Raw genomic sequence first — 16,435 nt, 5'->3', positions numbered from 1 at the left:
TTCTCCATGGCTAGACCATTGCAGTTAAAAATGAAATCACCAATATGAGAGATCAGATAATTAATGCCGTGATGCATTCTCGTGGCTGTTGAACGTGTTTCTCTTAACCCCGCATTCCGTCCTCCTTGGCATTGACGGCTCTCCATCTCCAATTCTCTCTCCCTCTTCTATTTCCATCCACAATTCATTTATCATGAGTATTTCATCGTTATTTATTTCGATATATTAATGATGACCCTGAGATCATCCTACTGACTCAGTTGTCTTATCCCCTCCACAGGGATGATCGTGGGCAATCCTGGCTTGACGCGCGGCCGACTGCCATGACGACATGGGCGGGTGCGATGGACAGGATCGCCGTTGCCAGGCAGGGGTTTTCTCCACGTCTGCTTCACGTTCGACCTCCATTTAACATGGCCAGCCCTGGCTGCTCTGATTGTGTCTCTGGCAAGGCGCGGGGTCTTCCTGGATTGTTCTCCTAACTCTTTCTTCACCTGATGAACTGCTTATTCTGAGGTTGAAGTCAACCCCGACTCGACTTTTGATCCAAAATGATTCTTAAATTCGGGGATTCAGGTAATTCCCTGGGACTGGGCTCCCTTTGCACGATGGTGCTCTCTTTATTCGCTGGCGAAAGACAACAACATCCCGTCACACATACACCCGCCCTGCCACCGTCTTATCCTCTGGCGGTCCGCAACCCATATCTCTCAACATGGATGCCCAGTGACCTGGTTCAGAATCTGCCGTCTGCTGAGCCGCAGTTCTGGGCAGGGCAGAGTGTTGGGTGGTCTGTTATTGCGCGCGTCGATGGCCAGGCTTATAGCCTGATGAGCGTCAAGGAGCCTGGTGATGAGATTCGACCGGCGGTTGTTCGTGATGCCGAATACACGGCGACACATTCCATCTTTAACCTCACCGCGGGATCGGTGACGTTTACTTTGGACTTTTTTTCGCCTATTTCTCCGTCGAATTATCTTCGGCAGTCTCTTCCATTCAGTATGGTTGATTTTATCCCGTGGAGAAGACCTTGAAGCTAATGTAGTTTAGGTTATTTGACTGTGACTGTTTCTGAAGCTGTCGCCAATGAGATTCAGGTCTATTCAAGTATTGATGGCAGGTGGACTGGGGTATCACAAGACACTGTTCCAAGTGTTCACCAAGCTGGAGATACTGTAATTCATTCTCTGGCTGTTAAAGGAGCTACCACGTACGCTGAGAACGCGGACATGGCTACTTGGGGACAGGCAATCTTCGCTTCTCGACCGACAGCCTCGTCAGAACTGTCGTCAGGTTCCGGTGAGCGTCTAGCTGATCGTTCTCAGTTTGTGAGGAACGGCAGACTGGCCGGAAATAATGAGCCCTGGGTTTCCGAAGGAGTTGTTTCATTGTCCCATGACCTGGGAACTGTCACTGGCGAGCTGTCGGTGAATTTCGGCGTTGGCTATGTGAGGGAAGAGGCGATCGACTATCTAGGAAGGGCATATACGGGTTATTATCGAGCCGAATATCCCCAAACGTTCCAGGCGGTGTCATACTTTCTAGATGACTATCCAGATGCCCTCCGTGAGTCCCAGAAGCTTGATCTCAAAATGGCCGGCAAGGCAAAGGAAGCCGCGGGACGGAAATATGCAGACATCGTCACATTATCGGCCCGCCAGGCGTATGGTGGTATTGACCTGACTATCCCAAATGACTCGCTTGACACTGAAAATGTGTTGGCATTCATCAAGGAATTGTCTAGCAATGGAAATTTGAACACGGTGGATGTCATCATGCCCGCTTTCCCCATATACTACATTCTCGACCCGGATTATATCCGATTACTACTGGAGCCGATGATGAGGTATCTTGCTGCTGGACGTTGGCGTCTACCATATACAATCCACGACATGGGCTCGCACTACCCTAGAGCTATTGGCCACGATGACCAGCAAGCCGAACCCATGCCTATTGAAGAGTGCGGTAACTTGCTGGTCCTGGCCCTGGCATACGTTCGTGCAACCGGGGACACAAACTGGACGGACCAGTATACGAATCTTCTGAGGGGCTACGCAGATTATCTGATTGATAACGGAGTAAATATTGAAAATCAACTGTCGTCAAACGATGCTGCTGGTCCCCTAGCGAATGAGACCAATCTAGCCATCAAGGCAGCGGTTGGAATCAAGGCATTTGGTGAACTGACAGGGCTCGCTGAGTATTCCCAAATTGGCGAGGAGCGTGCCGACCTCTTTTTCCGCCAGGGGCTTGGAACCGACGAGAAGAAAACCCATTTTGTGTTGGAATATCCGGAGAAGCCGCTTTCCTGGAAGATCCCGTACAACCTGTATCCTGACGTATTGTTGAACCTCTCAACCTTCCCTGAAGCTGCCTATGAGATGAATAACGATTTCTTTTCATCCGTCCGGTCTGAATACGGAGTGGTCTTGGATCATCGACAAGACTGGGCCAAATCCGACTGGAACATTTGGCTGGCGGCTACCTTGGACACCAAAACCCGGGACGAGTTCGTGGATGACCTTTGGGCATACATGACGAATGGCAAACACAACTGGCCTTTCTCTGATCGGTACGTAGCGACATCGGCCCACGGGAATGACCCTGGTGTTCCGATTTTGTGTAGAGCTCGGCCAACGGTGGGTGGTCACTTTGCTTTGATGGCATTGCAAGGGCCTAGGTCCCTCAAAGAAGCACTGTCAGTCTCTACTTTGGAGGACGCGAAGCATAATGGCGATCAGCATGTCTTGGGAAGCCAAGGGGAAGAGCTGTGATAGCCGGAGGACGAATTTTGTAAATACCACATGATGCACTATTGATACGTTGATTTATTAAATATTTTTATGAATACTTGTCACATCCTGAAACACTATTTTCAAACAATGATTCTAGACCTAGACGAGTGAAGTTGTCAGTGAAAGAAAGATACGGTGAATGAGGGTGACCATCACCCAGAAACACGATTCTTTCTGAATCGCCATCCAGCCACACGTGGACGACTCAATAAAAGCATCTTCTTCCCCAGAAAGAAAATAACCAGATAAAAGAAACTGACAACCTGCTGCTCCCTTGCGCCTGGCGAAAAAAGAACGACAGCGACAGGAGGCTGCTTACATAAGCACTCTCACGGAGTCGCACCCGCAGCAGAGCAAAGCAAAGCCAACGAAGAACGACTCCAAACACCCAACCATCTCGTCGTCCTTCTCCATCCTCCTGCTTCTTCTTCATCACCGTCAATCCTTCTTTTTCTTTTCCTTCTTCTCTCCCGCTTCTTAATTAACACCCCCACTCATGGCTTCTGTATGTTCCCCTCCAAAACTGCATCTCCCTGTCCCCATTCCCTCCCCTCTGTCTGTGTCGCCTCATGGGGCAAAGCTATACGCGTTGGGCGAACTTTCCTCCCCCCCGTACTCCGTACACGCGAACGAATTCCAGAACAAGCTGACTCTCCTCCGCGCTCGACTTCTAGCCCCGTCCTCCGCACAACTTCGCCCCTCAAGGCTATCCTCTCCAGAATGGTGCCGTAGCTTCTGGTCCTGTGCCTGGGGCCGCCCCTCTTCTTCCGAACAACGGCAGGATTATCCAGAACGGCCCGGTTAGAGTGCTGTGCATTGCGGACGTCAGAGGTGAGATTTCTCCCTTGAGATGCGTCATTGGACATTGAAATGGGGAGAACTGTGACTGACTGGCGGCTATTTTCTCAATAGGAAACCTGAAGTCTTTGAATGAGTTGGCCAAGCAGGCTCGTGCAGATCATATCATCCACACTGGTGATTTTGGATTTTATGATCACACTTCGCTGGACCGGATCGCAGACAAGTGAGTGGATTACAATTGAGCTTACCTTTTTTCCTGTTATACCGTGGGGAATTTGGTAACGTGTATAATTCGCCTGTTGGTTGAACTGCGTCTAACCTGGTGTTTTCTTGATAACAGGACCCTCAAACATGTGGCACAGTACTCTCCACTGCTGCCTGAGAATGTGAAGCGGACGATTGCCCAGACTCCTCCCCAGCAGTCAATCAAGCAACGATTTACCCCCGAACAGCTACCGCTTTCCGAGCTTCCCCTGCTTCTCGACAAGCGTATTACTCTCGATGTCCCCGTATACACTGTTTGGGGTGCCTGTGAGGATGTCCGAGTGTTGGAGAAATTCCGCTCGGGTGAGTACAAGGTCGATAAGCTGCACATCATTGATGAGGCAAACTCGAGATTGTTGGATGTTGGCGGTGTGAAGCTGCGTTTGCTGGGACTGGGTGGTGCTGTGGTGATGCACAAGCTGTTTGACAACGGTGAAGGAAAGACAACGATTGCTGGTGGACAGGGTACAATGTGGACAACTTTACTCCAGATGGGTGAATTGATTGACACGGCAAATCGTGTATACGATCCGTCCGAGACTCGCATTTTCGTTACTCATGCTTCGCCTGCCCGTGAGGGAATGCTAAACCAGCTTTCTGTCACCCTCAAGGCCGACTTTTCGGTCTCCGCCGGTCTTCACTTCCGCTACGGTTCTTCCTACAACGAATTCTCCGTCAACCCTTCTCTCGACCACTACCGCGGAAAGCTGGCTGCTTCGAAGGCTTCTTTCAACGACGTTTGGGAAACTGTCCGGGGTGAGGTTGAGGCTGCTATCTCGTCTAACGAGGCCCAGAAGACTCTTCTGGACAATGCTTTGGACGTTGTGCAGAAGATGCCTTCCATCGCCAATGGTGGTAACCCATTCGGTGGCTCTGGTGCGCCAGGCAATGCCGCCGGTCAGGTTGACGAAAGCGCTTTCAAGAACATGTGGAACTTTAACCTTGCGGATGCGGCGTTTGGTTTCCTGGTCCTTGAGGTTGAAGGTGGACGTATCGCTACGGAAATGCGTGCCCAGGGTTTCAACTTTGCCCACCGTACTGGAAAGCCCCAGCCTGCTGGTCCCGCTGGACAGGCTGTGCCAGTCCTTCCTCCCGGCGCTGCTTCCCCTGTTCCCAATGCTCGTGTTCCAGGTGCTGCCCCTCCTCAGTTCGGTCAGGCTCAGCCTGCCGCTCCCCGTCCGGGTGCGCCTGCCCAGCAGCCTGTCCAGGCTAAGCCTCAGCCCGCCGTCCCCACTCGCACATCCCCGGCTCCTGTCATCCCGAAGCCCGCAACCCCACAGCCCTCTAGCACCCCCACCCAACCCAGTGCTGCACCAGAGGAGAAGCCCGTCCCAGCTGAGCCGAACGGCACCGCCCAGCCCGAAAAGCCATCCGAGTCTCCTCTTCCCCGGGGTGAGAAGAAGCCTAGCAATGGACTCTTCGTTTCGAACGTGGACAATGAGCAAGCTGTCCGTGATATCTTCCCCGAGGAGGACAAGGCAAAGATGCTCAAGGTTGAGAAGTGGGGTAAGTTCAACCACGTTGTGACTTTCTCTACTGTCGAGGAGGCCAAGGCCGCCCTGGACCGTCAGCCCGCAGAGCACAAGAAGCCCACTCCTCCTGGTCAACCTCGCAAGCCCAATGTCAAGTTCTTCGAGGACCGTGGCAGCCACCGGGGCAACGCCGGCACTTGGCAGGCTAGCACCCGGGGCGGCAACACATCCCAGCGCGGATACCAGAGTGGAGGTGCCAGTGACAGCGAAGGTGGACGAGGCCGTGGAGGATTCGGCGGACGCGGCCGTGGCCGTGGCGGCGATCGCGGTGGTCGCGGAGGCAGAGGTGGCCGTGGAGGCTTCAACAAGGGTCCTACCGACTCTCCTGCGCCAACATCGACGCCCTCTGGCGACAAGCCCGCGGCTGGCGGAGATGCCTAGATGTAATGTCGACACGAATTTTTCCTTTTGTTGTCGAAAATCTCACTTGACCATCTCTATTGCTTTCCGCTTTTCCTCGTTCTTAATTTCCTTTTTTTACTGTCACTTTCTCCAGTTAATGTTTCCCCGATATTCCTAATTTCTTCTCTTGTCGTATTTGCAAAACCTATGTTTTTTTCTTTTTCTGAGCGAGATGCGCGTGAGAATTTCTTTATTTTCCTTTTTCCCTTGATCACTTCTTCCAGTAGATGCTTGTCAATAGGATTCAGGGCTTCGGGGAGTTTGTCGGTGCAGAGTTTGAGGCGGAATCGTGGAGAGGAAGAGAACAGCTGCAATACGGGGGAAAGATGGATGGGCTGTTTCGTTCGGGGAAAAGAAATGAAGACGAAGAACAAAACGACCGATACACAAACATCAAAACAAAAAGCACAAAAAAACACCAAAAAGCAAACAAACCCCTGAATATCCCATCAACCTTTTTGTATTTTACATTTCCTGGAACGCTCCAATATCGATACCCTTGTAGCTTCAGATTTTGTTTCGAGTATGTGTATGTGTAGAGTTATAATGTCCAGGCCTGATGGTGAATGGGAAAAGTATTGATATTGATATTAGTATATCCTTCCTAAATGGATACCAGTTCAAGAGAATGATATTCAACCAAAGCTGATCATAATAAATACATCATGAGAATGAATGCTTTGCTTCAATCGAGAACTGAACACAAGATGAGAAAGGAAGACAAGTTCATAAAGGCATTGACGCTCCCAATTCCTCTCAAAAGTCCTCCGATAGGTAAGGTAGTAAGATAGATAATGTATCATGATGGTTTTTTGTTTGTGTACAAGACTCATTTTCGAGTTTGTGGTAGAAGAATAGAAACCGTACCGCCTGTTTCGCCTTCGCATGTGAAAAAAAAGTAAATGATAGAACGATAAGTGAAAAAGGAGAGAAGAGATAGAAAAGTGACAAGAGAGAAAATAAGCTGCCTTGAAATGAAATATGGAAACAGGAATACTCCTAAATGTAAAACAAGTAAATAACTTGGGAACTTCCAACGTATTTCAACGTACACCAGATCCGGTTATCAAAAAAATAACATAAACACATTTGCTAGATTTCCCTTTGTTTCCTCCTTGCCATTTTTGTTCATGACGACATCAAATTTGTGGTATCATAGTATGAATTGGATTCGGAACGTAGAACGAGGTTGGTAGGTTGCGATCTTTGAAGTGATCCTATTCCTCCCTGTTATGGTATTATTTGGCGCGTCCCATGATGTCGTCCACATCGGTCTGGTTCACGACCACGCCGCCTTCGGAACATCGTGCCTTGGTGCGCAATTCGGAGCAAAGATGGTCGACATCGATCTCGCCGTTACGGAATCTTTCCATTGATTGCAGACGGTCCCTACAAATGATGAGTTAATATAATTGCCCCGAGGTCGGTGATAGGAAAGAATAAACATACCATATCTTAGTGCATGAGAGCATCTGTGACTTGTCTTCACCAGGGACCACTTCCTCATCCAGTTTGTTGTCAATCTGGGAAATCAGGTCTTTCTTAGGCGCTGGCTGAGGTGCTGATTGAGATGCAGCCTCGGAAATGTTATGGCCTGGGCTGCCTAGATCTGGGAGAGGGAAAGCATCGTCAAAGAAAGTGCCAAAGTCCTGCGATAGCACAGCGTCCTGGGGTTCACGCCAGTCACCGAACAGTACTGGGTCAAACTGTCCTCCATTCTCTTGAGCCAGCGAGTCAAGCCCGGCCGACGTATCCAATGGCTGATCTACTCGAACAGGTGTATTGGACGCACTCTCACTGTTGTGCCTCACGACTGGGATTGGATTCCTAATGTTACCACACGCCAAACCAAGCTGTGCGCAGAAGTTCTTCTCCCCATCTATGGTGCAAGAGTGGGGTTCACCAGCTTCATTTGGCTTTCCAGCCGCGGGAGAGTTGAGACTTGGTTCCGGTGAAGTTCCGCTTGAGGAGAGAAATTGGCTGTGGTGCGAATCCGACGAGGACGATGGGGAGTCAGAGTTGGACGTGTCGTTCGTAGATGACGACTTCTTCGAATTGTAAGTTTGGTTTTCGCTAGAAGCATAGGCATTGCGCTGGTTTGTGTTTTGGCCGTTGCCAGTCGGTGTGCCGCTGGCAGACCTCGCGGTAACGTTTCCTCGAGAAGCCGGGGAGTTGTGAGAGCCATTCGAACTGTTAAAGTTGTCTCGACTCAAAACGCCAGGGACCTGCGAGTCACTATTCTGGTTGTTCTTCAATTTGTCCTGGTTTGTCTTGCCTAGCTGGCTGTTGTTAAAGATTTGCGAACCGGGAAGGTCTCCAAACTTGGGGAAGTCAAAAAGGAAGTCGTTGTTCTTCAGGCCGTACATCCCCTGGGAATAGGCACCAGGGATGGCGTTCATGGCAGAAACTCCATTTCCGCTAGTCACCCACGAGAGACGCTTGCGGTACTCTCTCAGCTCAACCTGAAGACGCTCCACTTGGGCACGCAGCAAGCCATTCTCCTGATTTGCGTCATCGGAGTTCTTCTGCAGCTCGTCGACCTTTGTCTCCAAGTCTTTCAAGTGCTTTTCCTTGCGCTCACGGAACGCCCGCTGTGCCGCGCGATTTTGTGCCTTGCGCTTCTGTATTGAAGGTTAGTAGGAGTAGGATAGATAAGGTGCGGCCCAAAAGGCTAGGTTGCCTACCGAAGTCGGTTCCGAAGTCAACGGTTTCCTGCCCGGCTTCTTAGCTGCCTTGTCATCGCTTTCCCTTCGCTTCTTCCCTGACTCCTCGTTCTCGTCACCGTCAATGTCCTTCCTCTTGTCACCAGGTTCGTACTCGCCTCCAGGGAGATCCCCTATTAAGCTGTCTGAGCCTGGGAAATCAAAGTCTACCTCCGGGTTGAAATCAAGAAAAGGACTATCGTCGTCCCCATAGCCGTAGCCACCCGATTGGTTCTGGGAGCGGTCAAAACCCGAGGGAGAGACACTCAGACTGCCGGCCGATGCCTGTCCAGGGGTTCCCTCTGACTCAGTTTTCATATGAGGAGTACCATTTTGTGGTTTCTGAGATGAATTCTTGGATTGGTTGTTGGATGAAAGAGCGGCAAGGAGCAGATCCTGCTGGTCTGGAGAAAGGTAAAGACCTTGCTGGTAGAGGGAACTAAAGTCCGACATGGTGATTATTGTATCAAACGAGACGGAAACCAATGGTATTATCTGATAAATTTAGGAGTTGATGTCACTTGAAAGATCGAATTTAACCTGCGTTGACACCAGGAAATGCACCGATTCTTGATCAAGCGGCCGGGCTTCCCGCCCGTTTGTCGAGTCGATAAAGAACGATGATATCAGAGAGAAGGCCTCGCAAGATGGAGGGCCACGTCTAGCGAGAAAACAGTTGACAGATTCTTTTGGTGATGTGATGTTCGACAGACAGGAAAAATGAGGGGCTCGATGCCTACGGCGGACGAAGATAGCCGAAATATGTCAGAGGCGGATCGACTGAATACGAGGGTAGAAGCAATTGAGACCCGCCAAGAACGACAGGGGTTACAAGATGCAGCTCAAGGAGTTAGAAGGCCTAGAAGACCAGAGGCAGAATAAGGCAGAAAGAAACAGCTTCAAGCAAGAGAATCTGGATGGAAAAGAAGATAGATTGCACTACTCGAGCGGCGATACCTACGATTGAGGGGGGAGCGAAAGAGCGGCGAGGCGGTGGACAAGGGCGGCAGCAGACTCTGACATCGTTGATTGGCTGATGGGGTTGGGGGTGGAGACCCATAGCCAATCAGCGGTGAGCGTTGGGCAACGCCGCTCTAGGGAGGAAAAAACGCGTGCTTAGAAATCAGGCCAGACCGGAGATTGGAATCCCTCCGCGCCGAAGTTCTGCAACAGGCCATTTCATTCCATCGCGATAAGGGCTTTGGAGGTGCTACAGAATGGCTTCTCCTTACTGTCTCACGCTCATCTCACGCTCACAGTCACAGTCACGCTCACTATTGTGCTCAGTGCTGAGACGCCATATCGTGGGATTGTCCGTAAAAACCCCAAAAGGAAAATAGATGACGTGACTCATAAATAGCCCGTAATCCAGATCCCTGATTGACTCCGACTTTCGGTCTCCTGTGAGCCCACGGGGTTTCCATGGATGCCTGCACTTCATGCCTTGCAGCCTGAGAATTCTGATTGATATCCGCGGGTTTTTTGGTCAAACCCAACCTACCGTTTGCGGGAACGGGACAATAATTGCGTCAGAGGCAGTGAGGGACAATCGCGATTCTCGATCTCTTCCCCAGTGGCAACAGGGGGGATTTTATGACTTCACAGCGGTGTCCCTGTCCCAACTGCCGCAAAACCCGAGTGATGTGAGGACTAAAACCACTAAAGTAGGTTGTCGATCCTCGTTGACCCTAGAAGTGGACTTGGGCCTTTGGGTGCTCTTCCGCCCTTCCGTAGTCCGTACAAGGGTCTTCTGGGGGATGCATGTTCAAAGTAGTGTAGTCCGCGGCTCTACTACATGACACAAGACAATGCTGTAGATGATTTGATGTACCTTGATGTACCGAAAGATGCTGTTCCCTGCACAATGTCAAGGTGGATCTCACAGCGCAGGCGTTGATAAAGTCACGTGATATCTTGGCTACGTCGGAATCTCTGCAACTCACCCGTCTAGATTCCATCATCGCGACTTCTTACACCGGCTAAACGCCAAATCACTGATCTACCAAACAGAGGCATATTATTCATATCACATTCCTTTGATTCTAATAATCGCATGCTTCGTTTGTAGCCGACTATCATTATCCCTGCTACCTCCCAACCCCCTTCTCAGCCGCACCCGAGCGCGCTTTTCGCATCCAAACATCATCAAAAATCATGGCAGACGTGACATCCCTTGAGGCGGAGGTGAAGGAATTCAAGCTCCAGGTGGGTCAAACGAAGGCGCAAGATTATCCAGGCAAACATTTTGACTGTTGGCCACTAGCTTGAAACGGTCCAATCGAGTTTGCAGGTAGACCCAGACAATACGGAACTTCAGAGTCTCAAAGCTGAGTTGGAAGAACTCATAAATCTCACCGAAACCTCGATCGCCGAGCTTAAACCTGCTGCCCCCCCCGCAGCAAAACCTTCGCCTCCCCCGACAAAGGAAAAATGGTCCAAGGAGAATCACCCAGCGTATCAGGCCGGCTATCGCAAACCCACTGCCGAACCTGCGTCTACTTTTGAAACACCAACCCCGGTCTCGTTCTCTGTTAATGACAATGTGCTCGCTCGATGGGTATCCGGCGACAACTCCTTCTACCCTGCTCGTATCACCTCAATCACTGGATCTTCCAGTAACCCAATATATCTCGTGTCCTTCAAGTCGTACGGGACAGTAGAGAATCTCACTGCTAAAGACCTCAGACCCGTTTCGGGAAATGACTCGCGAAAGCGTAAGGCTGATGCAAGCTCAGGCAATTCTTCATCGCAATCACCAGCACCCCAACCCCCACATTCGAGTGTTATCTCTGCGGCGGCGGACATCAATCCTGCATTGGCCAACCAGGCCCGAAATGAGCCCAGCAAAGCCGGGGATGGACCCGCCCGTCCGGCAAAGCTGCCGCGCAAGGTAAAGGCAAATCGCGAATTGGAAGAAGGAAAGAACAAATGGAAGGACTTTGCCAGCAAGGGCAAACTGGGCAAGAAGCAGAGCATGTTCAGAACTGGTGATGGTGTGAACGCAAGAGGTACTTTCTACTACAAGTCTCATATTTTGACAGGGATGCTGATTCTTTTTAGTGGGTTTTACTGGCTCTGGCCAGACTATGCGCAAGGATCCCTCTCGAACACGCCATGTTTACCAACAAGGCGAGGACGAAGGCTATTGATTGGGGAATAACTGGGCCAGTTATCTTGATACCACGGCCACGTCCATTTGTGATGAATTTTCATTTGGACCGAGGCCAATAATGTTTCCGTCTTTGTTCATATCTGACTCAATCTTCCTCGTCTGTCCATTTGTTCCCATTGCTAACTGGGCTGTTGGTAATGCAGATACAGTCATCTCTCTTTGCTTGGTGTTCGAAGCAGGGGGTAATTTCGTACATAGCACATGGCCTTGAGGTTTATTGGTAATATTCTATCCCATGAATTTGGCATTTGAAAAGTTTCAAATATTTCTTTGTGCTGTTTTCTAATCAAAATCTCTATGTGCTAGGATCCCTGGTGTATCAACATCAGAGATCGTCCCAAGTCGGGCTTCAATCTTTATGTCGGACGTTCTTGATTGACGTTCCGAGGTAGAGGCCAGTTGTCACCAGGTTGAGGGATTCCTTCGAGCTGTCTCACAGGCATCCCTCGGCATTCACGTGTTGATGCATGGATGCCACATCTAAACAAAGGTGGCCTGTCCTACACAACCCTGTTGTGTAGGAACACTGCAGGATCGTAGAATCCTTGTAGCATCTAATAGTTGCGATATGGCTTGCCAATTTCTCCAAGACCATCCTATGATGGTTGGATATGGTCATAATGAGCAAACCCGGATTGCCCCATCACTCGGGATTTACTAACTATGGCATTTGATGAATGATTGTCTCGAGGCTATCTGCATGCCTTTTGGGGCATTGTCGCTGAGTGTCATCAGGAGATACTGTCCTGCTTTGGCTGCTGCATATCTGAGATTTATCCAACTGCCCTTCAGCTAGACTGCGTAGTATTACCGCCTAGGAACAATTGGGGTTCGGTCATTCATCATCATGTTAACCATCAAAACATCGTAATCGTTGTGATTATCGTATTATGACGCACATGGAATCCTCCATAAATAGTCTCGATTCTGTCAACATACCTCATCTATCCTCAAAGCGTTAGTATCGTGCCTACAGAATTCAAACCACCACAATGTCTCGCAACGTATGCATCACCGCCGTAGAAGGCAACACCGGCTATCTCATCGCCGAACTACTCTTGACAGATGAAAACTTCGTCAAACAAATCGACACCGTCTTCGGCCTCACCCAAAACCCCAATTCCCAGCGCTGCAAAGACCTCATCCAGCTAGGCGCAACCATCGTCCCACACCAGCCCGGCCGGACCAAGAACGTCGCAGGCACCCTCACGGACACCAAAGCCAATACCGTGTGTATTGTGCCGCCAGCATCCCGGGACAAGATCGACATCACGGCCGAGCTCATCGAAGCGACCAAGATCGCAAATATCCCGAATGCGGTCCTCCTCAGCTCGGCGGGGTGTGATCTGGCTTAACGCGATCGACAGCCTAAGCTGAGAGAGTTTATTGATCTTGAAGCTATGTTTTTGGGGACGAAGGGTGATGATTCGACTGTTATGGGTCATTGTCCGGTTGTTATTCGGTGAGTTCTCTTCCACTTTAAGTTGCATATGGCATCATGTTGATGACGAGTATAGCGCGGGCTTTTATGCGGAGAATCTCCTCGCGTATGCTCCCCAAGCCAAGGAAGAAGGGTTACTTCCTATTCCTGTTGGACGGGAGCATAAATTCGCCCCTGTTGCGTTGGGAGTACGTTCTATCAACACACATGAGGAATGATGAGTCTTTTGCTGACTATTCTAGGACGTTGCCTTGCTAGCAGCTCATGTGCTCACAGGTAAAGGCAAAGAGGGATTCGACGATAAACATCGTGGCCAATTGATGACCCTCACCGGTATAATATCTCTTCTCTTCTCTTCATCGACATTCAGTCCTGACATGTATAGGCCCAATGCTCCTAGATGGCACCGAACTAGCCAGAGAAGCCGGCGAAGCCCTAAACTCAGGCATGGAATTTGAAGATATCTCCGAGTATGTCCCCCCGCCCCAACCCCTCTGTAGATCAGATACTGACTATTCCAAGACGAGAAGCCAAAAAAGTCCTCAAATCCCAGTCCGCCACAGACGATGCCGAGATCCAGTATATCCTCGAATACTACTCGCTCGTCCGCGAGGGCAAGACGAATTATGTCTCCACGACGGCCTTTCGTGATGCTACGGGCGATGAGCCTCAGCAGCCACCGGATTTCTTCAGGGTTTATGCGGAGGAGTTTACTCCGAAGAAGGGGGCGAAGAGGAGGAAGGTTACTGATGGGAAGTAGTTGAGATTCTAGATTATAATTGAGGTTATTCAATGATCTGCTTTCCTCGCGTAGAGTAACTTCCAGACTCAACTAGCTATTCCAAAAAACAGGCTTGTCTGTAGCTGTAGTGTTAGCTGTAGTGTTAGCTGTAGTGTTAATTTGGATTAGTTTGTCCAACGCTGCCAGGTAGTGCATCTGGGGTGACGCGGGGTAAGCTCCCATTCACTCGCATTGCTTGGAGTTGAGCTCCTCAACTCATCTGGACTTTCGCTGCCTTACTTTCCCTCATCAAAATCAATCTACTATATATCTACAAATACTCTGATTAACACCTTAATCCAAACATATCAACACGATGGGCTCAATACAGAAGGACATGCCCTGGATACAACTTGGAGAGTTTGACCCAGCGTCAACTTTGACTCCACCCCCAGCTGCCTTTCCAGAGAATAGCACAGCCGAGCAGAGAGCAAGCATGAGGTTTGGCGTCAGTGGAAATGCGGTCTGTACGTTGATTCCGATGCTGAGATTCTACAACGATATCAACTAACCTCCATGCAAGTCACCGGCGGGGCAGGGGCACTCGCTCTGGCATCTGCCCGAGCCCTTCTCGAACACGGTCTATCTGGACTCGCCCTGCTAGACTTACCAGCGGCACTGGAAAAGGGAAAGTCGGATATTGACTCGCTGCGTACAGACTTTCCCACTGCGAAGGTTCTAGCAGAGTCGTGCGATGTTACCGATGCAGATGGGATGCGTGAGGTCGCACAAAAGGTTAGATATCAGCTGGGTGATCTGAATATTCTGTGTTGCTTTGCGGGGATGGTAAATTGCATTGCATCCGAGGATATAGCTATTGAACAGTGGAGGCGTGTGATGGATGTGAATACGACGGGATCGTGGATAGCTGCACAGGCAGTTGGAAAGTAAGCAGTCATACAAAGTCACCTTGTCCAATTAAGTATACACTGACAAGCGCAGGCACATGATCAGCAGCGGACGAGGTGGTAAAATTGTCCTGATCGCCTCCATCAGTGGCCACCGAGTCAACTACCCACAGCCCCAAATCGCCTACAACGTGTCTAAAGCTGCGGTGCTGCATATGCGGAGAAACCTTGCTGCAGAATGGACCCGGTATGGGATTCGAGTCAATTCTATCTCACCGGGATATATGGATACTGTTCTCAACGAGGGAGAGGATCTTGCTCCATGGCGACAGATATGGGCGGAACGCAACCCTATGCGTAGGATGGGATCTCCGCAGGAAATGACGGGACCAGTTGTGTTTCTCTGTAGTGATATTGGGGGAAGCTATGTTAATGGGGCTGATATTGTTGTCGATGGTAGGTTGGCCTTTTTTCGGTTTTATGCAGTGCTGACAGTGATAGGTGGTGGTTTGGTATTTTGATCAGATCAATCTTAAAACAAAACGAGCAATAAATATTCAAATTTTTGATACTCTCAATCCAACTTCTCCCAATCTTCGATACCCCAGATATACGCACGGTTAATGTGAACACTGTACCTATTGCTAAGCTCGACCATGTCAAAAGGGAACTTATCAATATTATCCTCGACCTTAACAACGGTATCAGGAATTCTTCGTGTGCGAATGCAACAGCCGCATGCATTGGTACAGTGGCCTCGATTGAAAGCTCGGTGGGTATTTCTTGGCCTCTCACAGCATCCACGATCTCTCCCACAACAGCCTCCTCGTCCAGCACAGTCCTGGCGTAGCCAGGAGAGAAGATACCAGTTCGGATTCTTTCGGCATGCTTTATATCCACGATGCAATGGCCCTGGCGGTATGTTTCCTTCTTTCCCCCAGACATCTGTGTGATAACTCCAGTATTGGCCGTTGAGGTTCTCAAGCTCATCTTTGCATGCACTTATTTGAGGTGCAATGCTTTTCTGTTCATCAGATTCAGATGCAGACAGCTCAGCTGCTTTTTTCAAAGCCTGGATCTTCTCCTGGACATAGATTTCCCGCTGCACAATCCACCGGCCTGTGAAATCCAAAACGATCACTTCTTTGCACCACTCCATCCACCTCTTATGGTAATAATCTGTGTAAAACAGCTTGTACCGAAGCAACTGGGCAAGCCGAATGTCATCACCAAAGTGAAGTCGAACCTCGCCTTCAAGCATTTCGAATTTGCTGGTTTTTCTATACACCATTGCGGAGATTCGCTCAATGATTTGAACCTTGTCCAGGAATGACAGGTCCGTGGATAAAAGCGCCGGCAGGAAACTGCGAGGGTTTTCCTCATATTTGAGATTCCATTTCCAGTCTGCTAGGGTGAGGACTTGCTTTTTCCTTTTTGGTAGGAATGGCAATGGCATTGTTTTGCGATGTTGATGGTCTTTAGGGTGTCGAATTGGCTGGAATATATCTACTAGATATACACTGATGATGAGGCACCATGCCGTACAATGTAAGTGTCATTTCTATGTAATTATAAGCTAACGTACGGACGTGGCATAATTAATGTGCTTGTAAGATTTATATAAATTAAGTCGATCTTGCTTCAATCTATCTATTGCATGCGTGCTGGCAATATCCTAGGTGGTGGTTTAGTGTATT

At 49.6% G+C, this 16,435-nt stretch overlaps 7 protein-coding genes across 7 annotated transcripts; 5 read left to right on the top strand and 2 right to left on the bottom strand.

Moving 5' to 3' along the window:
• The first annotated feature begins 180 nt into the window (after positions 1-180).
• Positions 181-2,861, top strand: ASPWEDRAFT_62870 (putative glutaminase). The gene is made up of 2 exons (XM_040838679.1): positions 181-999; positions 1,051-2,861. Exons 1-2 carry the CDS (start codon positions 552-554, stop codon positions 2,772-2,774), a joined length of 2,172 nt encoding a protein of 723 aa, XP_040683934.1. The 5' UTR covers positions 181-551; the 3' UTR covers positions 2,775-2,861.
• Positions 2,862-2,989: 128 nt separating this feature from the next.
• On the top strand, positions 2,990-6,210 carry ASPWEDRAFT_45804 (uncharacterized protein). Its single transcript, XM_040836624.1, has 4 exons — positions 2,990-3,300; positions 3,470-3,626; positions 3,708-3,819; positions 3,937-6,210. Exons 1-4 carry the CDS (start codon positions 3,292-3,294, stop codon positions 5,771-5,773), a joined length of 2,115 nt encoding a protein of 704 aa, XP_040683933.1. The 5' UTR covers positions 2,990-3,291; the 3' UTR covers positions 5,774-6,210.
• Positions 6,211-7,032: 822 nt separating this feature from the next.
• Positions 7,033-8,949, bottom strand: yap1 (putative bZIP transcription factor AP-1/Yap1; the record flags this gene model as incomplete). Its single annotated transcript, XM_040833668.1, has 3 exons — positions 7,033-7,183; positions 7,244-8,415; positions 8,479-8,949. The coding sequence occupies 3 exons, from the start codon at positions 8,947-8,949 to the stop codon at positions 7,033-7,035; spliced, it is 1,794 nt and encodes a 597-aa protein (XP_040683932.1).
• A 1,810-nt stretch (positions 8,950-10,759) lies between these two features.
• ASPWEDRAFT_121304 (tudor domain-containing protein) lies at positions 10,760-11,645 on the top strand (the record flags this gene model as incomplete). Its single annotated transcript, XM_040829068.1, has 2 exons — positions 10,760-11,504; positions 11,557-11,645. Coding segments are annotated over 2 exons (834 nt in total), but the record flags the coding sequence as incomplete, so codon positions are not given.
• Positions 11,646-12,660: 1,015 nt separating this feature from the next.
• Positions 12,661-13,869, top strand: ASPWEDRAFT_54891 (uncharacterized protein; the record flags this gene model as incomplete). Its single annotated transcript, XM_040838119.1, has 6 exons — positions 12,661-13,007; positions 13,047-13,130; positions 13,186-13,297; positions 13,352-13,442; positions 13,495-13,579; positions 13,632-13,869. The coding sequence occupies 6 exons, from the start codon at positions 12,661-12,663 to the stop codon at positions 13,867-13,869; spliced, it is 957 nt and encodes a 318-aa protein (XP_040683930.1).
• A 354-nt stretch (positions 13,870-14,223) lies between these two features.
• ASPWEDRAFT_45799 (oxidoreductase, short chain dehydrogenase/reductase family) lies at positions 14,224-15,319 on the top strand. The gene is made up of 4 exons (XM_040836623.1): positions 14,224-14,357; positions 14,414-14,777; positions 14,833-15,194; positions 15,240-15,319. Exons 1-4 carry the CDS (start codon positions 14,228-14,230, stop codon positions 15,257-15,259), a joined length of 876 nt encoding a protein of 291 aa, XP_040683929.1. The 5' UTR covers positions 14,224-14,227; the 3' UTR covers positions 15,260-15,319.
• On the bottom strand, positions 15,313-16,194 carry ASPWEDRAFT_176920 (uncharacterized protein; the record flags this gene model as incomplete). The annotated part of the gene is made up of 1 exon (XM_040831580.1): positions 15,313-16,194. One exon carries the CDS (start codon positions 16,192-16,194, stop codon positions 15,313-15,315), a length of 882 nt encoding a protein of 293 aa, XP_040683928.1.
• Between the last annotated feature and the right edge of the window lie 241 nt (positions 16,195-16,435).

This window comes from Aspergillus wentii (genome assembly GCF_001890725.1).
Source record: "Aspergillus wentii DTO 134E9 unplaced genomic scaffold ASPWEscaffold_9, whole genome shotgun sequence".
Lineage (NCBI taxonomy): Eukaryota > Fungi > Ascomycota > Eurotiomycetes > Eurotiales > Aspergillaceae > Aspergillus > Aspergillus wentii.
This window is presented reverse-complemented; position numbering and strand designations above follow the sequence as displayed.

Excerpts from the sequence above, each read along its gene's own strand:
- ASPWEDRAFT_45799 (XM_040836623.1), top strand. The coding sequence starts at position 14,228 with ATGCCCTGGATACAACTTGGAGAGTTTGACCCAGCGTCAACTTTGACT. Across the intron at positions 14,778-14,832 it reads GCTGCACAGGCAGTTGGAAA|GCACATGATCAGCAGCGGAC; the intron begins GTAAGCAGTCAT and ends TGACAAGCGCAG. Across the intron at positions 15,195-15,239 it reads GGCTGATATTGTTGTCGATG|GTGGTGGTTTGGTATTTTGA; the intron begins GTAGGTTGGCCT and ends TGACAGTGATAG.
- ASPWEDRAFT_62870 (XM_040838679.1), top strand. The coding sequence starts at position 552 with ATGATTCTTAAATTCGGGGATTCAGGTAATTCCCTGGGACTGGGCTCC. Across the intron at positions 1,000-1,050 it reads TCGGCAGTCTCTTCCATTCA|GTTATTTGACTGTGACTGTT; the intron begins GTATGGTTGATT and ends AATGTAGTTTAG.
- ASPWEDRAFT_45804 (XM_040836624.1), top strand. Across the intron at positions 3,627-3,707 it reads GTGCATTGCGGACGTCAGAG|GAAACCTGAAGTCTTTGAAT; the intron begins GTGAGATTTCTC and ends TTTTCTCAATAG. Across the intron at positions 3,820-3,936 it reads CTGGACCGGATCGCAGACAA|GACCCTCAAACATGTGGCAC; the intron begins GTGAGTGGATTA and ends TCTTGATAACAG.